Source organism: Diplotaxodon limnothrissa, linkage group LG18, assembly GCF_057381915.1.
Source record: "Diplotaxodon limnothrissa isolate DT_005_m linkage group LG18, D_limnothrissa_male_GT1.1, whole genome shotgun sequence".
NCBI lineage: Eukaryota > Metazoa > Chordata > Actinopteri > Cichliformes > Cichlidae > Diplotaxodon > Diplotaxodon limnothrissa.
In genome coordinates, this window is record NC_140613.1 from 18,018,102 (window position 1) to 18,041,898 (window position 23,797).

The 23,797-nt window shown below is 40.9% G+C and overlaps 1 protein-coding gene across 1 annotated transcript; it reads right to left on the reverse strand.

Moving 5' to 3' along the window:
- Positions 1 to 6,508: 6,508 nt before the first annotated feature.
- LOC146613403 (histamine H3 receptor-like) lies at positions 6,509 to 11,825 on the reverse strand. The gene is made up of 3 exons (XM_085378033.1): positions 11,579 to 11,825; positions 10,743 to 10,909; positions 6,509 to 7,261 (listed from the first exon to the last, which is right to left on the reverse strand). The coding sequence occupies exons 1-3, from the start codon at positions 11,823 to 11,825 to the stop codon at positions 6,509 to 6,511; spliced, it is 1,167 nt and encodes a 388-aa protein (XP_085234159.1).
- Positions 11,826 to 23,797: the final 11,972 nt, after the last annotated feature.

The following is a 23,797-nucleotide window of genomic DNA, read 5'->3' on the forward strand; positions in this document are numbered from 1 at the left end:
TGGGCGCTTTGGCAGGGGGGTTCTCATGGGTTCATTTAAAGCAATATAATTACACAGCCCCCAAGTATTCTTCCATCAGAAAGCAGCAGAATGGATGACTTGTTCAGAGATAACTTAGCCTGGCTGATCCTCTGCGGTGTCGTCGTACCGAACATAACCTCAATGCAAGTGGCACTCAATGCTGCTCAGAGCCTGGCCGGTCCTTAGTGGAACTGGGCAATCGGGCCAGATGTTTGGGAGTCGCTGAAATGGCATTGTTCTTGTCCGGGATGTGTAAAATGGGATTTCTTTTTTTGGCGCTGTTGTTTTTGATTTGGATTTTTGTTTTGTTTTCCTATTCTATTCGACAGCCACACACCCTTAGTCCTCTGGAGTAAAAGTGTCAGCCTGTGTAAGGACTATATTAAAGAATTAAGAGAGCTTACTGAGGCTGTGCAATGTGCTGCACTCCAGGAAGCTCAAAATGTGTCATTTCTCCCCCTGTATGGACAAACCCACACAAATCTAAGTATGCATTCAGTGCTCGTCCCTTGTGTTCCAGTGTCCTTGCTATTGCTCTTCTTTGGTGCAAAATTTAGTTTGGTGAAAACTCCACATTGTTAGGCTGCACATTCCTCCCACTGAAGGAGACCTCAGAGACCTCTTATGGCATTCAATATGTGCGCCCAAGCGTGAGATCCAGATCCATTTGGCCGGGAGATCCGCTGGGAGTGTCTGAGGTAACCCAATCTCTCACACCGGCACTTCACATCCAGAGAGCCATCTTTTCACTTCAGAACTGTGTCAGCAAAATGGACGCCTCAACCTCAGCGTGTAGCTCTGCCAGGGTGTTTTTGGACAGAGCGCCACGGCCTCTGTTATTGTTTGAGCATTTCCTGTGTAAGCTTGTGAACACCCTGTTTCTATTTATTTGAAATGCCACGAAAGTAATGAGAAAAGGAAAATAAACAACAGAAATGATATGTTGTCTTCCTCAGAGTGAAGTTACTTTAAAGACTTTTCTTCAGCAAATGTTTGAATGGAAAAAGAGCTTCATTGGGCATAATTAAGGACCACAATTGAAATTTCCAAGCTATTTTTCCTGTCCTGGGTCACAGGACAGGAAAAAGTGGGACGCAAAGTTTGTCACGCAGGAAATGCATGTATAGATAAACAAATACACTCACACTCTTTCCTCCTCTGTAGCCCCTTCTAATGATCCCCCTGCTTCCTGTACAGGGAGAAGTGAAGGTGAGTATCCCCCTCCAGTCATCTCCTTTTGCCTCACCAAGACAGACACCTGAAATAGACAAGGTACTAGATGGGCTAGGATTTTCAAAAATGTATTAAACGCCAAGCAATAAAAAATAGACCAGGCGGGGTCAGATTTACTGCAACTCTCCAGGCTCTAAAGCCAGTGTGGCTGGTGTGATGATATGAGGACAAGAGAAGAGTCGAACAAAAGGAGGGGAAAGGGAAAGAAACTATCAATAATGCAGGGTACACTGTATACAGCTGACAGTAAAAATGGAAAAGACACTGCCTAACAGAGAGGAGGGATGAGTGCATTGTATGTAAGTGCCAGAACACATCATTGGTCAAATTATTCAGTTTGGGTTTTTTTTTCTTTGTTTGTTTTTTGCAACTAGTTCGAATGGTCTACTTTTATGGAATAGTGTGCAGCAATGTCAGCACAAATATCTGCACTTCTTAACATGTTTTTAACATTTTTAATGCGCAGGACTATTTGCAGTTTGGGTTTATTTAATGAACACATGGCGCAAATAGTGGTGTGTGTGTGTGCATAAAGTAAATGTGCAGAAGGAGAATGTAGAGCAATATGAATTTATTGTTTTTAAAAAGGATCATCTTTATTTTTTGCTTTATTTTTGTTGAATTTTAGCTAAACACATTGCTTCATATTTTCTACTCATTTTGCTCTCGTTTGCTTGTTTGTAAGAATAATGGCTTCAATCCTCCAGTGTTCCACACTTTTTACCTCTTCTTCTTCTCTTTCTTCTTATTTTGTCTCTATCCCTATCCCCCCCCCCTCTTTACATTGGAGCATCCCGTTCATTCCCTTCCCGTCTTTTCATCATTTATTCTCACCCTCTCTCACCCATGTCAGTCTTCCTGGCTGTTCGTCTTCCACCACTCCTCCTCTTGCTTTGCATCTCTTGTATTGTAAACAGCTCACAAAAGCATGACAAGGTCTCCGCTCGTGTTCCCTGTGCCTCCCTTCTCTGTTCTCCGAGCTATTTGTTATTGTCTCCTCGCTATCGTGCGTGTTTGTCTCTATCACGCGTTCTTTATTCTGTTTTTTTCCTCTGCGTCAGAAAAGCAAAAGTTAATTAAATATGGAACGAGATGGAGCAGCATCTCTTTAAACCATCATGTCATTAAAATGGCATCCCTGAGAGATCAGCTTAAAAGAAGTTGGAGAACAATGTCTTCTCAGTCAGATATTTATGGGCCTGGTTATGTAAACATGCTCCCTTTATTCACTATGTATATTTCATGTAATTATCGCTTTTTGTAGCTCTTTCCCCCTGAGATTCATACAGGCAAGAAGTTACTGGGGGAATGTCATTAGAAGAGACTATTGTTACAGCGCTGCTATGATACTGCACAGAAAGAAAAAAAAAGCTGCATTCGCCATCCTGGTGAAACTTTTATCTATATTTGACTTCATCATATTAAAAAAATCATCAATGTCTTGTTAAAATATATGTGCAGCTCATGGCCTATTCACACACTTACCCATATTTAACAACAACAACAAAAAAAGCACAGCGAGTAATGCATTCAACAGTATTTTTGCTCCTTCCAGCAGCATTTGATCTAGATACCAGGAACATTCACTGATGATTTACAGGTTTACGAAAAAACCTTGATGCCTCTTATTTAGACCGCCCATGCATTCATCTGTTAGACAAGCTAAAGATCTGGAGTGAACTAGATTCCTTCAGCAGCAGAGGCCAGCGACTGGTGCTTGAAGGCCTGGGTGCCAGCTGATGGAAGCCGCTAATTAAGAGGGCTGGAGAGCCAGTGGGGCGCCTTATGAAACAGGGGCACCTGGGTTTCACATGAGGGGGGCGGGTATCCATCACTACTCATCTGTGTTGCACAGCAAAGACGATAGTCGGCTCCAGCACCGTGCCACGTAGCACGCTTTCACTCAAGCCTAATGTCAAAATACAGCTCTCGCAACGACCTCCTCTGCCCTCTCGCAGCTTGTTTGCCATCACAGAGGGAGGTGTTATTGCATAGCATGATGAAATTGCACGTGTCGAGATGCATTTCATTCGAGCCAAATGGACTTAAATGCAGATGCAAAAAGAAACAGCCGCGTATAGACACATAATAGAAAATGAAGCGTGCACACACTCAAACATCTATACTCCCACATGCATAACTTAATGCCCCTCTCCCTTCCATTGTTCAGTGAGTCTTCTTAGCTGCAGGGTCAAAATGTCTCCAAGTAATCTAACTAGCTCCGACTTATGGGACAATATAAGGTCTGCCATGAGTTCTGTCGTTACAGTTTCACGCACCAGAGGCAGATACAGCTCTAGACCACCAGTGAACCTGCCATATTGCTATCCAACCTGACCCCGCAGTTGCAGTAAACCTAAGTGAACCGCAGTTTCGAAAGTCGACAGCAATAACCACTGCAGAATTGCTTTTAATCAACGTCTGAAATGAGGGTGACTTGAAGCGTCGCCCCATGCTGATTAAATGTAATTGTTTAATTGCCAAGTGCTGGGAACCCATCCTAAGAGGATTCCAATGGAATTATTTAATCTCTAGTCAGGAAGTACACTGCAGGAAAAAGCTGAGGGAAAACGAAAGCAAAAAAAAAAGAAAAAAATCAAGCAGAATTAGCCTTTTTATATGTGTATTTTTGATTACATCATGAAATATTAACTGGGGTTTACAATTAGTTAGCTCAGAACAGAATGAGGTGGAGGACCATGATGCATTCACTAGTGTGGTTGCAGTTTTTGACCTGTCATGATAAAGTGTGTGATGCTGTCTGCAGGTTTACTTTTACATTCCAGCTTTACCCTGGAAATAACAAAACTGTAGAATATTGGCTCTACGTTGTAAAGAGTGCCTGTAGCTTTTGCCACATATTACCGTTGCTTCATACCACATCTGCCACCTTTTACAGTCTCTTTGGTATTATCCAGTTTGAAAACAAGAGATTCCAGCATTAAATCACTCCAACAAAGTGCTACAGGAGGAGCTCTAAGAGTTTACTATTCAAAGACCCTCATGGGGAAGTTAAAAAGGCCCTCTCCCCCCTCTGATCACCTACTGATCTCTGCTAATGGGGCTCTATAAACTTAAGGGGTACAGGTGTGCTCCATTTGAGGTCACAACACGTTGCTTGGGGTCACAAACAGCCACCATTAACACACAACACAGACATGGTGGGATTAAGAGCCACGTGAACACACATTTCTATGTGTTCGTAATTATTATCTCTCATCTGTATTTCCCATGGCGCTACCTCTCCTAGACCAATTTAAGCTGGCATGATCCCCAATTGGTTTGGCACACAAGCCATGACATTTCAATCTATCAACAAAATCAATAGCAGTACGCCTCTTAATATAACTGTACACAGTGCAAGTGCTCCACAGTAAAAAACGTTCTTGCTGTCGCATTCAAATAAACAGAGAGTAAAGCCAGCCTCGCCATTCTGCTGATAAATGCAGTTCTGCCCTCCCGAGGGAAACGTGCCTGCATCCCTCTGGTCAGAAGTGTGCTTCTGCCCCCCCATTTCCCCCCCCCAACACGCCACGGGCAGAGAGAGAGTGGGTTGGTTTGGGGTGGGGGTTGTGGGGGAGTAGGCAGAGGCCACTTCCCTGCAGCTGTGCCCTTATTCCCAGCACCTGACCAGGGGCCCAGATGTGCACACAGGCAAAAGCAACAATTTGAGAAATGTAAGTCCCCTGTGGGACCCAGGCACCTGCAAATGTAACCTCACTATCTAACATGATGGCGTAATTACAGGTCTAACAAGTCTACATCTGGAAAGGACTCATTTAATCTATCAAATCAAACGTTATCAGACTGGGGAACAATACAAAAATGGAATCGCACTCTCAGCATTTCATCTGCACATCAAACAAAGTCCACACTGCATTTGGCGCTGACCCAATTAGCCATCAAGTAGACAGCAACTACAGGGCACACGGCGGTCATTTACAACACAACGCAGAGAGAAACTTTTATTTATTTCACTCCACGCCTGCATAAAGATCATGAGCCAGTTAAAGACACGTGTTTTTATATTTGCTTTCATTCTTTAAAAAAGGAAAAAAGCTGATGTTTAATACAGTGCGGTTCCTATGAGCCAAGAAGATCACATACGAGCCGTCACTAATAGTAACTATTACAGCTGCACAAATATATAGCATTTATAGCACCAATAGCATTACATCACACGGTGACTCTATTTAACATTAGCCAGAGCACAGAACATACTGCTACTGATTAGGTTTTTAAAATTTTAAAGTTGCTATATGCAGTTTACAGTAAACTGACTGGCCGACTTCACTTCATAAAGCTTTGCACTCAAAGGAAACTATAAAGGTTAATGGTGACATCTAGTGGCACATACAGATATATACACATGGTAATCACAGTAAAAATGGGGGTTTGGGCATTGTTTGTAAACACGTATGCTTCCCTTTCCTATAGGAAGCCAAAATCTTTCTGAAAAATAAACATTTGATTATTAGTAGTGATAAATATGCTACATGCTGACCAGACTCTGGTACTAATAAATTTGTAAATGAATTTCAAATGCACTCAAGAGTGGGGAGGAATATAATCCATCACTAATATATAACATTTTACCTTAAATATAGGCTTTAAAAGCAGATCTCATTTTTAAAATTGCACACTTGAACCTAATGGCACTTTGTATTTTCCTCACTGTGCTTCTGGCATTACAGGAGCAGTAAACCTTCTGACAGTAGAGGGTGATAGTGATCTGTTTATTTAAGCTCTGGCCACAGTGGAGGAAACCCTTTAAATATATTTATTCTCACACAAAATAATCTATCTATCTTACCTGTCGCTTAATTAAAAAAGACAATTAATGTGCCAATAAAATGAATTGCTTGACAATATTTCACTGACACGTAAGCTTATATTTGTGTATATGTGTTTCACCTCCTCGTGATTTTTTTCTTCCTCATATTCAACAACTGACATAACACTGCTAATAGTTTTTCAGTTCCTTCTCCAGCATCTTATCAAAATACATTTGGGGATATTTCTATGCCTCTTAACACATCCTTTGGCTGAACACAGGAAAACTGATTGCTAAATTCTGATATGTTTTGCAGCAAAAATCTTGAACTTCCAAATGCTGAAAAACACAACTGAAAACTGTGAGTTACTTTCTATATAACAAACTATGGTGCACAGATTGGTTTCAACGGTTTATAAACACATCCATCAACAGTTCAGGCGCATTGTTCATCACCATCCATCCACAGGCATCAGTTTGTCACTGGCCAGTGCGTAGGACAGATGATGGGGGAGTAGTGTGCCGCTTTGGGCAGAGAATCTTGCTAAAGGCCCTGCGGAAGCTACTGTGGCACAGCGGGTAGAGGAATGGGTTAATAGCAGAGTTGAGCCACAGGAGCCAGAAGGTGACCTCGTACCAGTGATGCTGGATGCATCGCCCTCTGCAGGCAGCACGGATGATCATCAGTAGGGTGTACGGTGCCCAGCAGATGGCAAACACACATACTATGATGGCCAGAGACTTAGCAATTTTCTTATCCCTGGATAGATGGCTAGGATGGGCTGCCCTGCTGTTTGAGGCATCTAGCTTACCCAAACCAGGAGAGGATGTCTGGGAGTTGATAGAGCCTCTTACAGCCAGTTTTATCCCAAACCCCCAATTGTGGGACAGGGGGATACCTTCCCCCTGGGCAGAGGCGGGTTCACTTGCTTGAAGGTGAAGCTGAGCCTCCCTGCTGTGCAGCCTCCTCCTGCGTATACTGAGGTAAATGCTGAGGTTGAAGAAAGCCACAGAGATGAAAGGAGAAAAAAACTCCAGCATAGAGGCACTCAGCAGGAAGTACCAAGAGTAATAGAACTCTGCGAAGCACTCATCCTTTGGCACACGGCTTCTGCCCACCACCAGCTCCCAGAATATGATAGCAGGGCCATAGAGGACAAAGGCTAGCACCCAGACTGCAGTCATGTTGATTATGGCTTGATGAGTCATGCTCTGTCTGGCACGGTAGCTTACCTGCAGTAAATACATACATAAATCAGGAAATATACTTTAGAAATCCTGCCAGGGTAAAGACACTCAATTAGTCAGTTATTGTAGACATATTTGCAAATGGTTGTTTAGCTACTGCAGCAATACTGGAGGATGAGGCTTTCTGGCTGTATAATGCAGTTTTAGAAGAAGGACACAATATGAAAAAGGTCATATTACAGCCTAACTCTCACATTCACAATATTCTTGATAATAAATTACAAGTGAAACTAGACTGAAAAATTATTATGTTTAAAAAGAAGAAGAAATGTCCGTCACTATTTAGTATTGTTCTCCAAATTTTTAGCCTATTTTCTTCATAATTTACTACTAAATCGCCAAAACAAGTGCAAATTTTATCTGTCATTCTGTCTGAAGGTTTGTCAAGATTAGTTTAAAAACTATCAAAACTACAATGTGGTGGAGAGGTGTAGAATGGCCGTAGGAAGAAAACATTGAAATTTGGTACAGATCCAGATCATTTTCACTGGCTTGGCAGAGGATGAGCCCTTTGAGTGCCCTTCTAAACTGAGCTGCTTTAGTCATGCATGAATAAGTGTGCAGCGTCTATGAATATCTAGTCAGAGTGGGGTTTAATGTAACTGTTTTATATACTGCAATGTTAATAATATTTAGTAAAATAGTTTTTTAAGTACCAAGTAGTATTTGTTTTTCTCAATAATGTGAGAGTACAGCAAAAGAATACATTTTTCCCCTAAGTTGTATCCAAAAATTTATTTAGTTTTTTTAAAAACACTATTTTACAATTCACTGTCTTGCTTCAGCTAAAGATAGGCAGTAATTATGGTCACTGTGTCTGTAAGATTAGAGTCAGATGGTGAAACCCTTCAACACCAACACCTTTATTTTTAACTTGCAAAGAGCCAGAGTTTGTTGTCATTTTTAAGTTGATCTTGGAAATAGTTTTCCAGACTTTGTGAAGATCTTTCAAAGTTTTTCTTTGGACACTGCCTGCTTTTTGATTCGTTTTCAGCCCAGTCTTTTACCTGATCATTTTTATTTTCATTTAAGAGTTATAGAAAAAAAGGAAACTGGACAAGAGGAGGACACAGAAAGAGAAGTGCAGGATTACAAAGCAGGTGAAGATTGTCTTAAGGTCATGTCGGTCGAACGGTCGCTGTTAAGTAGCTCTTCTTAAGGAATGGAAACAGGGAAAAAATAATGTATCCCAAATTACACAAAAACTGGGCTTCAGTTCTTAGCTCTTACTGAGTGATGAATCCAAATTTAAAAATTTGGTTTGAATTGCCATCAGTAGATACAGAGGATGCCAGGCGAGAGGTAAAAAAGTGAGTGTCTAGAACCATCTGTAAAACAAGGGGAGAGGCTCTACCATGGTTTGATGCTGCGTTCTAGCCAGTGGTGTTGGGAATCTTGTCAAAACTGCTGAATTGTGAACTCAGAAAAGTACAGCAAGATTTTGAGCCACCATGCAATACCATCTGAAAAGCATCTGATTGGAAATGACTTCATTTTTAAGCATGACAGTGATCCCAAACACACTGCCAATGCAGTAAAAGCACACCTGAATAGAAAAACACATAATGGACCGCTATCAGTCATGATCTGAGGCCCAGACCTTAATATTACTGAAGCAGTGTGGGATCATCTTGACAAAGAAGAGAACAAAAGGCTGCCAACATCCAAAGAAGAGCTTTGGGTGTTCTTGAAGAAGCCTGGAAAAGTATTCCTGAAGACTGCTTAAAGAAAAGACAAGAAAGCTGCCTAACAGACTGTGAACCTACCAAATATTGACTTTCATGCATGTTAGAATTGTACAAACTCTATTTTTGCCTGATATGCTTTTTTCGTGCACGTTTGCACATGTTTAAATAATTTACCACATCTATTTCCCCAAAAGATGAGGGATGACTCACCACTTTTGTACAGTACTATATTTATCAACCGTCATAGTATACTGATGGAAAGACCAAATAAACACATAATGAGAACATCAATGTAACAATGTGCAGTACAAAAGTCAGTGAAGTACCCCTTATCACCACTTGTCTCAATTAGTGTCACATCCTATGTCTCTGCCCACATTCTTGCCCAGCTCGCAGCATCTCTGAGCACACATGTTTGTCACCTTCTGTCTTTCTGATTAACTCAAGACCTTCTGCAAAGAATATGAAAGATGATTTCACTTTTGTTTGCATAAATTTGTATGACATGAACATGGCCCCTCAGCTATACATGTTAATCAGTTAAGACATATAGTGTTAACATGAGGCATGTTGACTCTACACTCGTAAATCAGTTTTTTTTATTTAAAGAAAACTTTGTTAAATTCTTTCTAAGATCTTAGTAGGCAAACTCCCTCTTACACTCCAAACTAGCTCATTAATTACGTTGTTTTCTCTCTGACACTGTGCTATTAGCATTTTAGAAATGTGTTGACATTTGATCTATTTAACAGTCAGTATTTGTCTACATCTTTTCATTTCAAAGACAAACTTTGTCTGTGACTGCTGCTGACCCTTTGTCTTTCCATGTTCAGAGAAAAATGCTTTTAGGAAAATGTTGCTTGGCTGCCGGTGGCCTGTTTCTACTACGATTGATCTCTTCAGGTTGGAACGACCATGGTACGGAGGAGGATCTCTATGATCAAAGCTTGCTAATTAAAGAAGAGCCTCTTTCTCTCCGGTGTTATTTGTATTCATTGCTCTGATGTTAAGTGTTTCCTTTCTGAAAGGAAACAGAGCCCTCTCTTTGTCCACTATGCCAAGCCTTGTCCCACCTTTGAGTTATCGCACATATCTGTAGGACACAGTCAGCTGTGTAAGGCACAGACAAGCCCCGACAACAGGCTAAATGGGGCTAACGTCTTCAGAAGTTACAAAAAAATTCTCCTCAGAAAGTGTGTTCCAAAGCAGGAAGAGATAGAGTATATACAGGAGCAGTGATGTACCATTGTCTTTCTATGTTTTAGAGGGGGGAAAAATCAATTAATTACTGAGTGGCAATAAAGCAGATTTTAAGATTAAACAATTTTTTTGACAGTGATTTATTGTATACTGAATATTTTCTGAAGCCCAGTTTGTCCCAAAGTCATAACGCAACTTTTTTCTATCTTCATCATGTGGAAAAACTATAATTAGCGGTGGCGCTGGGCCTGAACGGGTCAGGAATGATTAACCTCTGCAGATGGGCACATTTGGGAGACTGAGCTTCGATTGCCCCTACCGATGACCTGGGAGATTCATTGGAAACTAAGCCACACAGTGGAAGAATAAACACTGGTGTATCTGCAAATAAGTGAGATTTTAAACATTTAATATTACCCTTTAAAAGACTCATTCAAATAGATAAATGGGTGAATGGCAGAAAGAGGGCGACAATATTATTCTTTACAAATATGGGAGTTAATTTTGTTCTGTCAGAGTCCCTTAAATTATTTTTGACATCTGTGAGCATGGCAAATTCCACGACATATTCCACTCACTGCTCTGGTGACTGACAGGAAGCGGTCGTAGCTGATGAGAACAATGCTGAAGACAGACGCCGAACAAAGCAGGTAGTCCATGACCAGCCACAGCTTACACAGTCCTCGACCCAGCGTCCACCTGCCTGTGAGGATGTAGGGGATGTACACCGGGATGCAAAATGCTCCTAGAGAAATAGTGATGATGTAATGGGAGCAGAAACCAAAGCAAAAATAACAATACTTAGTATATTTTCATTTCTTTAGGGAGGAAAACATGTAACCAGATTATCAATATACCACAATACACTTGCTAACATAAAATATGTCTTTACAGGAGACGTTATGGTGGTGGATAATTAAAGAACACTTTAAATATATATTTAAATGTTATTACAACATTTCTGCATGACTGTTTCTATACTGCTTGCATTCTCTAATAAAGCAGATTAAACTGTAAATGTGAAAGAGAAGTGCTTATAAATGAGGCAAAATTCGCCCTTGCCAAATGAAAAATGTATCAAGCTCTCTGATTATTTATTGTCAGTCACATTCATTTAACTGATTAGCAGCTATTTAATCTTGTAATCTAGCTCCAGTCAATCAGTGCACAGGTATCTATTAGCAGCCATCTCCATTGCAGGGAGAATGAAAGCCATAAGAAACAGGTCCTTATCACTAAAATACTGTGGGAATTTCAAAACTTTACATATCATCGAATATTCACGCATGGATCATATGCTATCAGATTGCATCACATCAAAACATGTTAAGTTAATATGTGCATTTTATCATATCAACTTCACTAGCTTGTCTGATATTCCATGCTCTGCAAGGCAGACTGCGCTTGGACTTACCTACAAGAAAATCGGATATTGCTAGATTCAGGAAGTAGTAATTGCACTGTCTCCTCAAACTCTTGTCCACTTTAAATGCCAAGATGACGAGCGCGTTGCCCAAAACTATCACAACAACCAAAGTCACCATCATCACCATTAAAATGACAATCATGGGTCCCGAGAAGACGAAGCTGCTCTGGACTCTAGTGGAGGCATTGCCAAAATAGTACCCAGTGGAGTTGGAATCAGTTTGCTCCTCTGACATGGTCCTGATGTGAGGTGAATGCTGCGGTCGTTAAATCCCCAACGGGCCAGCTCTAAATGTAATAAGCAACAGGTGCCAGGCGAACGGACGCTGCGTTCAGCACCCCATGTTCCGAAAGCTCCGGTTTACTGATGGAACTGAGCATTATGTCCACGGCTATCCACGAGAGAGCGCAACGCACAACACGACCCGGGCACCTGATGAATTACGCACGTCTGTCAGCGTTTGTCTGGCATGAAGCACTTCGTTGAAATGAGAATTTTTCTCCACACAACCATTAAACTGCAATTTTAGAAGTGACCAAAGTCTGTGACGTTACTGGCACAAATCTTTAGTTTGGTTTTAAACTTAGGTGCGATATGCCTTTAATAAATAATTGAGGGAAAGCAAGCGAGCTTATATTTCAACAGCATCCTATCCGGTGGTGTTTATGGAAAGGTAGTTTCTGTCTTTTTACAGTAAATTGAGATGTCTCACCTCTGAATGCATTAGTCTGTGCCTTACTGACTTTTCCCCCCTTTAAAACATATTCAGGATGTGAATCAACACAGGAAGCACTTAATAGCCGTCCCTCGTATTTTCTTCGCTGAAATAAATTCATAAAAGTCTCATATCTGATTCACAGACGCACATTCCCCTCGCCACGGCTCACACAAGGTGAAAAGCATGTGGGTGTGCGCGCAGCTCGCAGGAAGCCCATTTAGGCTATGCTGTTATAGTAATTTAATTCGCTATGGGATGATGCATACACATAGTAGCATGCTGAGGGTTTGACACCAGCTAACTGTCCAGACAATTACCTCATCCCAAACGCATCGTGAGTGAGCAAAAGAACATTTCCTTTAAGCTATAAAAAACTTTTTTTCTTGTTTCGCTTGTTTACTTCCGTCCTTTGCTGTCAAAATGCTTCTTATATTGTTTTTTCCTAATCATGGAGTCTCTCTCTCTCTCTCTCTCTCTCTCTCTCTCTCTCTCTCTCTGTCTGGTTTCCTTGAAACCTCAACGTCTGAGGTTTGATTCTAAAAGAAGAAGTCTTACAATTTTTGTTGAGGATTCAATAAAAAAAAAATGATAAGGCTCATTTACATATTATCTTGCCAGCTCCTCAACTGTGATCCAGGGAAAATGAGAAACATTAAAGAACAGTAGAAGTGACTGAAAGAATTTAGTCTGAATAACTGTTATTTTGGAGCCACCGTCATCTCTCAGTTAGCCGCGTTGGAGATGCAACACTGAGTAGCAGAGTAATGCAAGTACACATTTTCACACAGTCCATTTAGCATTGTTAAAAGAAGATGAGTGCGCTATCATGTGAGAAATGTTTCAAAATTGGTCAAACATGACAATGCATTTGTGAGTTTGAAGAAACAGGGACTGAGTGGAAATGTGGAAAGATAATAACAAAAAGCACACCGGCAGCAAGGGTAGGTTAGGGATTACATAAGAGGCTACCCTCTCATATTGTACTGTGAGTTGAGCATACAGTCTATGTAATGACAGGTCTAAAGTATGAACAGCTGAATTGCTTTTAGTTGGACATTTACATATGAATTGAACAAAGTCTTGGACTGTAACTACTCAAATTGTTGTTCCTTATAACCTAATTAACACAATGCCACAGTCTGCTAAGGATTGGTTGTCTCAGCAACATTTCCCTAAGGTCAGACTGTGCAATACTCAATGTAACAGCAAAAACATCAAAGTGGTACATCCCAGACTCTACAGGGCCCCAATTAGCAAACATTTAACCAATTGTTAAATGTCCACAATAGTACAGATTGACAGAAAAAAGCCTCTTCTGTCCAAAAGGAAAATGACAGCACAGCTTTCATCTTCAAAGTTGCATTTAAACAAACCACAAGATTTCTGGAACAATGTCCTTTATGTACAAAAGACCAAAGTGGAGACGTTTGGAGACGCAGCAGAGGGCTGATCTGGGCAGCTTTGCAGGCACTGGACCGGGAAACCTTGCAGTCATTGAGTCGACCATGAACTCCTCTGTTTACCAATGTATTCTAGACTCAAATGTGTCAAACAGCTAAAGCTTTCCTGAAATGATGTCAAACAACAGGTCAATGATCCCAAGCACACCATTAAATCTACAATCTGGCTGAAAAAGAAAAGAATGAAGTTGTTCTAATGGCCCAGTCAATATCCAGACCTTAACCAGACTGAAATGTTGTAACGGGACCTTAAGAGAGCTGTGTATAAATGCATCCCCCAAACCTCAATGAACTGGAGATGCATTCTAAAGAAGCCTGGGTCAAAAGGTATAAACGTACAGGATATTAGTTGAAGTTATTGCAGTTAGAGACTAGAGACCAGACTGCATAGAGTCCTAGACTCCTGTGAAAATTCTTTTTTTCAGATAGATAGATAGATAGATAGATAGATAGATAGATAGATAGATAGATAGATAGATAGATAGATAGATAGATAGATAGATAGATAGATAGATAGATAGATAGATAGACTAAAGTATAGTTGGTGAAGCGCTGAAACAATTAAATATTGAGAACTGGTTAACATGAATATTCTTCTTCTTCTTAACAAAAGTGTGTCAGGAAAGCAATCTGTTTAGCAGGTGCACTGCTGCTGGATTTGGAAATACAAATGAAATACCTCATCTAAATATGGAGGGCACTCAAAAAGAAAGCAGTGTCATGGAGGGTACACAGAGGCTCTAGTGTTGCCTATTATACTGTGTCCTGCTGTGGCTCTCCATTACTCTAGTGCTCAAGTGTTTGCGTTTGGATGCTGGGCTGGAATACAGATGCTACAATACTGTAACAGTGTGCCTATCCACAGTAATCACCATCAAGATTTAACCAAAAACATGCACAGGTAAATGGCCTGTATTTGTATAGCGCTTTACTAGTCCCTAAGGACCCCAAGGCGCACACATTCATATGGTGACAGCAAGCTACATTGTAGCCACAGCCACCCTGGGGTGCACTGACAGAGGCAAGGCTGCCAGACACTGGCGCCACTGAGCACTCTGACCACCACCAGTAGGCAATGGGTGAAGTGTCTTGCCCAAGGACACAACGACTGAGACTGTGCAAGCCGGGACTCGAACCGGCAACCTTCCGATTACAAGGCAAACTCCCAACTCTTGAGTCACAATCGCCCCAGCAAAGTTACACCCTGAGTCATCATTTTGCAAAATTGTTTCTGCCATTTTGTAAAAGTCTATTCCAGATTAGTTTTTAATGTGTAGAAATATATTTATATTTAAACTAAACATACTAAAGCAAAATGCATGGCTTCACACACGAACGCAAGCAATATTTGGGAAATATGATTGGCAAGAAAAAGGTTAAAAGGCCTTTTCACTATTGGTCATTGTTGTAAGTGGATTACAAAGGAATAATCAGAAAAATGCATTGACATACATGTATTCATTTTTTGTCTGTGGAGCTCAAAAATCTAAAATATGTGAAGTTTTTATAATTGCTGCCTTCATTTACTGTTTTGCAGCTTGAGACTTGATCTAAGTCTTCCTAAATGTCACACTGATAGCAAAATTGCAATCTTAAATCTCCTAGATAAATTGATTCCTGTCCTTGCTGATTTTTCTACCTGAAAGAACTCATGTTCAGTGAACACTAAACAGACCTATTATAGTGGATGGTTATGGGTGCAGATTTGTTTTCACTTGGCTCAGTTCTGAGGAGCTCCTGACAAGCAGCCAACTGCAACTTGGGTTTGAAAAAGCATTTAAAGAAATTGCAATCTGCCTCACACAACCCCAATAATAAAAAAAAAATTGAGAAAAATCTAAATAAAAACAGAACAAAAACACAAAGGGTCTGGAGTGTGGGCAGGCCAAGTTACCACCTGGATTCTTCTACTACAAACCAGCGCTGTTATAATAGATCCAGTATGCATTATGCAGTTTAGCATTGTCTTGGTCAAATATGTAAGGCTATCCCTGAAAAAGACGTGATCTAGATAAGTTGCTCTAATACCTTTATGTGAAAGTCAGATGATCCCTCTCCTCTTTTGTCCAGAGGATGCAGGGGCAATGTCCCCCCCCCAAAAAAAAAAAAGTGAACTTCAACTTGTTCCCATAGGGCGAGAGGCCGTGTGCAGCATGGACAGGTCGCCAGCCTGTCGCAGGTTGGTAGCTGGGAGAGGCTCCAGTCCCTCCGCGACCATGGATGGATGGATGTCATGGTCCTGGGTCGAGCGACCCAGTGTTTGAGTTTATGTATCTTTTGTATTTATTTGTGCCTTAGCTTAGTTCACCTAGTTAATTTCTAGATTACTGTGTAGTCCTGTTTCTTAGTTGTTTATGTCATCTCCCCCTGTACTAGTCTCCCTGGTTCATGCGTCATGTCTGTGTGGTTATGTTTGGTTCATGTCATGTCTAGTCTCCATGTTTCCTGTTTTACTTTGAAAGTCTGTATTCAATGTCAGTATATGTAGTTTCACTCTCCCTGTCCTGTCATTAGGTTCATGTGTATCAGCTGTTCCCCCTCATGTGTCTCCACTTCCCCTGATCACCTCATGTGTGTATTTAGTTTTGTGTCCTCACCTCTGTCTGCGCTTGGGTCCTCTACTCACTCCACACGGTCTGCCCCGGCAGTCCGTGACAGATGGATACAGAAAAGCTTTCTATTTTCCAGTTCAGTCCATTATAAATTAGATTTGGCCCAGAGAAGACTGTGGTGTCTTAGGACCATGGACCCATCACACATGATAGACCGTTAACCTGTATTTGTGGATGACACAGTGAACTGTGTTCACAGACAGTGATTTCTGGAAGGCTTCCTGAGCCCATGCAGTGATTTCCATGACAGAATCATGCCTGTACTTAATGCAGTGCTGCCTGAGGGGATACTCATTTCAGCTTTGTCCCTTACACACAAAGATTTCTCCATATTTCCAGAATCTTTTGATGATAGTATGTGCTGTGGAAGATGAGATGTATTTGAGGTCATCACAATTTTACTTTGAGGAACATATTTTGAAATTGTTCCGTACTTTGTAGACGGAGTTTTTTACAGAATGCTGAACGTCTGCCCAGCTTTACTTCTGAGAAACTTTGGCTCTCTAAGATGCTCTTTTTGTGTTAATAACACAAAAAGAGTGTGTTAATAACCTTTTGCCAGTTAACCTAATTAGTTACAAAGTGTTCCTCCATGTGTTTTTCTCTTTAGCAGCACTCACTTTTCCAGCCTTTTGCTGCCCTTCTGCCAACTTCAGACTTTGTTGCTGCCATCAAATTCAAATTGAGCTTCTTAAAATTGTAAACATTTGATATGTTTTCTATGTTCTACCATGACTAAAATATGGCTTTATGAGATTTTTAAACCCCTAAATTCTGCTTTTATTTAGATTTCACACAATGGCTTTTCAGCTATTTTTATTTTTCAGCTTTATTTTTCTTAACTGTTAACTACTGTTGGACAGGGCTGCATCAATATGCTAGTATGGGCTAATTGCCATTTGGGCACAACAGATATATCCCCTGGTAGTCTAAGGCTTCACATCACATCAGCACTGTCAGAGTTTACATAATAAATGCTGATCATTAATGAGAGAGCTGAACTCATAGTTGGATGGCTTCTCAGTCTCACAGTCTGTTTGGGAAAGCTGCCTGTGAGATGAAGGGTGCTGGCATTTACCTTATGCTCTAGATCCACAGAAGCTCATTGAAATGCCGTGGGTGTGCCTCATCGTGACAGTATTTGGACTTGTTTAATTTTTCATCTGATTTTCAAAAGCTCCAAGCTGTTTAGTCCATGTATCTCTTTACCCCATCCACATGTCAAAATTTGTCAAGTAAGTCATCACTGCAAATATAACTGAATTGTATGTAAGTAAACATTAAGGGGAAATCCAATGCTTTAAGAGCGCGTTTATACTGCCATCACATTTTGAGCTGTTTGTGTGATTTAGAAATTCTTTCCTTTTTTAAAAGGTTCCCTTCCACCACGATGCAAACAGCTCTTGTGGTTTATTTTAATATCCTCTTAGATGCTGTGGAAAGACTTTCTGCTTTCACTAGTATTTAAATCAGTTTTGCTTATTGTGATGTAAATATTTATTATCATCTCTCCCAAAATAGCATCCTATCTAAATTGGAATATCAAAGTCTTATCAAAGCAATTATAAATGTCTTGACACCTATCAGTGCTACTGATAACAACCTTGTGAAAATAAACACAGCTGAACCTAAGGATCCACGGAGGTTCAGTCAATCAAGAGACAATTTGGAAGCTTCACTTTTTTTGAGAATCGATGCATGCACTCGGTTGATGAGTCATCCTTTAATTGATTGCAATAATTTATGATAAATGCTCTGTCTGGGCTTGATTTCCATGCGGTCCACGCTTTGTGATCCTGACCCGATCTTGATCCTGATGATGGGATCCTGTGTGTATTTCCACAACTTGTTACTAAGAATTCCTCCTTATGTAGATACAGTACACGTTGATATACAGATCACCTCTTAATACGCTCTTAAATATTGCTGAATCTACTGTTACATACAGTACAGCAGGAATGCTGCAGATGCAAAGTGCTGTGTGTATTTTTGGCAGTCTTGTACATTGATGAGACATCTGCTTGCAAGAACTTTATTTTCTTTATTTCAGGTATTACATTATATGTGGTATGGTATGACAATGTCTAAGGCAGCACAAGCAGGGAGCATGGGGGAAAATATAATAAAAGGATAGAGTAAGAATAGAAATGCACAATGTATCGCCAACTGCTGCACCTCTAAGAAAAATCAAACATACAGCACCTGGAACACAAAATTTACAAAATACACAGATACATAAATCGACAATCTTCTTGTAGTGTGAGTGTGAATATGATACAGAGAGCCAAGAAAGTGAGAGTGCCTGTGTCTTTCTCGCGAATGTACTTGATAATGAGGGTGGAGTGTCGCAATAATGCCCCCCCAGGAGCCAGAGGCAGACAGAGAAGGAATCAGGAAACCCACGCCATTGGCAGCCCCCAAGAGTACCAGAGACCTAAAGCCACACATCTCAGCAACATCTGCATATCCGTCCAAGCAGGAGAACGAGGGAAGCCTAAGATGGGGTGCCCAAGGACAAAAGGTGAGAGTTTACCCCACTAGAGGCTGCCTGGTACAAGTCAAGAACAGGGCTCCAAGTGGTGCGAGTCAAGAACAGGGCTCCAAGTGCCCAAGAACCACTTGGAGCCCTGTTCTTGACTCGCACCACTGCCGGGTACCAGAACCACCTGGCACCTGGCAGAACCCCCATGCCCCAAGAGGAGAAGCGGGCCACCAAGGGAGTGGGCAGGAGTGTTCAGCAGGGAGCAGTGACCATGTCCCACAGGGGCCAAAGCTCAGAAAGACCCAGACCCAGCCCAACACACTCACTCATACAGACCATTCACTCACTCACTCTCACCCACCCACTAATGACACACGGTTCGATCCCCGGGCTCTCTGTCGTGATCGTTGTGTCCTTGGGCAAGACACTTTACCCTACCGCCTACTGGTGTTGGCCAGAGGGGCCGATGGCACGATATGGCAGCCTCGCTTCTGTCAGTCTGCCCCAGGGCAGCTGTGGCTACAACCGTAGCTTGCCTCCACCAGTGTGTGAATGTGAGAGTGAATGAATAGTGGCATTGTAAAGCGCTTTGGGTGCCTTGAAAAGCGCTATATAAATCCAATCCATTATTATTATTACCATTTTTAATAAAGGAATATGATTCAACCGTACCAGGACTGAGAGCTTGGTATAAAAACTTATACCTAGATATCTAATGTTACCTCACCTGTTGATTTATTCCAGTTGATGGAGTATTCCGATATAGATGAGACTTATGTATAAGTGTGGTTGTCTTCATAAGTGAGGTTTGTGAGCTCCTGAGGAAAAATAATACACCATCAACATATGGGCTTATCATAGGATCTGTATTTTCAGGTTGAACTCCTTTGATATCTACATTTTATCTGATTTCTCCTGCTAATGGTTTGATAAAAAATAACACAAAGGGGGAAAGTGGACAGTACTGTCTGGTGCCCCGCAAGGTTGATGCTTGCAAAGCGCAAAAAATGCACATTAGAAGAAGCTTGTACCAGTCTGCACCACAGTCGAGCAGTCCCCGTGTTGCATTCAGACAAAGGGGACTTTTGATCTCTCCTTATTAGCTGAAGCATTCTTGACTGCATAAAACACAACAGAATCCAGAGTCACTTATTGATTGCCATTATCTTAAAAAACGTTTCAGAGAACAGTTCAACATTCAAAATGACACATTGTGAGTTAAAAGAACAGTCTTTGAGCTCTGTTTCCTTTGGAGCCAATCACTTTACCAGGCAGTCAAATAAGCTTCTGCTATTCATGCTGCTGTATGTGAAGGGAATACACGCTGTTCTTTTCCCCCTACCTTTTCCCTCACTCGCTGTCTCTCTCTGCCTGTCCCTAAAATGTCCCTGCTGGGGATTCTATCTCCTGGTTCCTTTTGAAGCAGTGGCCTCTCTTTGCCTCCATTATCTTGTAATTTGTGAGGGATTACACTCTGGAGCACACACAGTCCACCCCGTTGCTTAAGAGCTGTGACAGCTTACAATAATTGCCATGCTAATTAGCAGGAACTAGCCCAGCGCGCTTCGTTCCCTCACCAGACCTGATTTGATGAATATGCTTTGATTAATGTCTGCAGTGATGTTTCCATAAATTTTAAGACCTTATAATTAACCAATAATAATGAAGGATATATGTTCACAAGTAAAACGTAGAGTGTATTTTCTCAGGATGAAAAGAAACGGCAGCGCTTGCTTCTGCTAGGCAGGAGCACAGAGTTAATGTGCGGAGAACATTTGCCTTTTTTTGTTCCAACTCTTTGTCAGAGAAGTTTTGATTGTCTTCGTTTGACATAATTGTGTTGATTTCCATGTCTTGTTACCCTTGAATAATTTCTGCTGTTGCTCTGACAGATTCAACAACAATTAAGGCACAGCTGAGTTGCCCACATTTCTTTAAAAAAAAACTTGCATAACAAAGCCCTGACGTTTTTTTAAAGATCAGAACACGTTGTTGAGGTTATTCAACCTCCATTATGCCGAAGACTAAGCAACTTATCTTTGAAGTTCTCGCAGACATGTACCTTCATTACAGCACGACCCTATCACCTTTACTCACAAATGTGCACATACCTCAGGGGACCTAATTGCTTGAGATAAGCAGGGCCTTTAAAGCCACACACAGAGAATTGACCTTCAATGCCTCAAAATGTTTGTAGCTATATAGAATAATAAAGTAACAAATATCTAAGATGTATGACCTTTAAAAGAACAGTGGTATGGTACCATTGCATTTTTTTCTCTCAAACAATGTAACTGTTTTGTGTTTCTGGGTTTCAGCAATGACACACTTGTGCAGACTCACCTGCTCCAGCAAATACCTACATCTAGGGAATAATTTGGTCAGACCAGTTCATTAACACTTTGCAGGAACAGACATATTCCACTGGGACACCGTTTGCAAATACTGCACGCTGCATGTAACGGCGTGATTTAGGATTATACTGTATATGTAATGAAGCACATACTTTCAAGGGAAAGGATGAAAGTATGACATTGTTTCAGGAATAGTTTCATGTCTAATTGTTGGTACAATCCACACTGATAATGCTTGTTTACTGTTACTGTTAATACTGTTTATCATTTTAATATGAACTTTCATGTTAACATCTGTCTCGCAGTGTTTCATAAATGTCAGTGTGGAAAACTAAGATATCTTTAACTGCAACCTCGTGTCTGTTATCTTTAATTAAAATATTGTTTTCTGGGCTGTTTACTTGTATTTATTTTCAGCATTGTGCTATTTCACAAATGTCATAGATGTTGGCTGGCAATTCCACCTGACACACTGTAGAGAAAGATAAAAAAAAAAAACATTGCCATATGAGGTTTGTGGATATGAATAAAATCAGATTAATATGTTTTACTTTGAAGTTGTAGTTTTTTTTAATCATTTGCCTGTAAAGTAATAGCCGTCTTGCATTACTGAAATAACATTGACCTTGTGTTACTGTATGATACTGTTGTTGTGGATGTCATTATAACACAGAATAATGACAGTATAGAAACCAACAACAGAAATACTGAATGAAAAATTGAGTTGCAGAAACTAGGACATAAGACATGACAGTAAACTGTCAAGAGTATGATGCCGCTACTAAGAAAAGAGTCACAACTGAAGAGAGATGTTAAAAGCATGTAGCATGAACTAGTTTGAGTATTTTAGGGATTTTCCTACACAGCCATCTCTAGGCTTTACAGAGAATAGCACCAGAATCAGGTGCAGTTTTCTGTGAAAGAAATTCCTTGTTAATGTCAGAGGCCAAGTCAAAAGTGGCTCATATAAGAAGAGAATATCTGATCACACAACAGGTGGAACCTTGAAGCAGATGGGCTGCAGCAGCAGAAGACCGCACCAGGTGCCATTCCTGTTGGCTAAGGACAGGATACTGAGGGGACAGTTCACACGGAATCACCAAAATTAGACAATTGAAGACTGAAAAAAATGTTGCATGGTCTAATGTAGTGATGGCCCGCTTGAAGCTGACGCTCCGGAGCGTGTGTCGAAAAAAACAACACACTGGTTCAGAAGCACTGTGTCGAGGCTTGCTTCGTTTGGCAAAAGTCACGTGACCAGTGACGTCCGAAGCTTCATTACGCACGTAACTGCTTCGGTACCTGATTCAAACGGATATAAGGAAGTGAATCATCCACGGGATTCGTGGAGTGTGTTGATGGTGACAGAGAGCGAAGAGGTGATCATTCCACTGACAGATATGGAGCCAGCGAGGAAGAGAGGACGTTCTGGCATGTGGAGATATTTTGAGTTGATTTTGCTCAATTCATTTTATCTGCCGAAGTGAAAAACTTGAAATGTCCAAAATCATGTTTTCATAATGTAAATATCATTACAGCATATGACTTTAGGAACACTTCCATGTGAATTAAAGCTGATGAAGACTACAAAAATGTATTTGACACTATACGTACATTACATTGCTACAGTTTAGAAAATCATTTTGTTTATTGTTTTTAGGTGATAGTCTGCAGGACCCAGGAATACCTGCATATCTACCAGCTTGCAGTGTGGTTCCTGCACTCCACAGCCTCTTCTGTTCCATGCAAGTGGATTTTCTCCAGGGCAGGAGAAACTATTTCTAAGAAAAGAAACAGACTCAGCCAGCGCACAGTAACACTAATCCTCTTTTTAAATGTAAATAACAAAAGGGCTACCTTACATTGATCATGTTTTTACTTTGCAAGTTCTTGATTAGGTTTGATTATCGCTTTTCTGATTACAATCCATGCTAAATTGAATAAAGTGATATTGATTCATTACAATCCTGTGTCGATTTGTAAATTAACGTTATTATGCCTGAAACGCCAGCATATCAGGTTAAACCTCACAACATGTCGTCAAACACCATGCAGCTAAAACAGTAACTGGGAGCAGGTTTACGGATTCTGCATACAAACGTGAACACAGAGCGCGGACCCGACGCGTCAGAATCAGATTTTGGTGTGTCGTCGGGTCCGCGCTGTGTTTGCCTCTGTTTTTGCGCTGGCTTCTGCAGCTGCAGGTTTCATAACTCTCTGTTTACATCTCTAATTAAGTCTCACATGTGTCAGCTTTCTTTTAATAGATACGAAATTATGGATATATACTGATACATGACCAGAATTGTAATATTTCTGACTGAGGCAAAACTTTCCAGATTCCAATCAAATTGAATCGGATCCTGTATCGAATCACAATGATTCTACAAATCAGTAACGATGCAGCCATACTCAGCCCCCTAAGCATTTTCCCTTTCCAGTTCACAATCAATCCCACCCCTAGGTCAAAAATATGTATAGGACAATTGGCCTCATCTAATATTTTGTATGAACCTGTCCAGCTGTCCAGTGATTAAATGACAAGTAGATGGAGGCAGGACTCCACAGCAGGGGCATACTC

Excerpts from the sequence above, each read along its gene's own strand:
- LOC146613403 (XM_085378033.1), bottom strand. The coding sequence starts at position 11,825 with ATGTCAGAGGAGCAAACTGATTCCAACTCCACTGGGTACTATTTTGGC. Across the intron at positions 10,910-11,578 it reads AATATCCGATTTTCTTGTAG|GAGCATTTTGCATCCCGGTG; the intron begins GTAAGTCCAAGC and ends CTATTTCTCTAG. Across the intron at positions 7,262-10,742 it reads TCCTGTCAGTCACCAGAGCA|GTAAGCTACCGTGCCAGACA; the intron begins GTGAGTGGAATA and ends TATTTACTGCAG.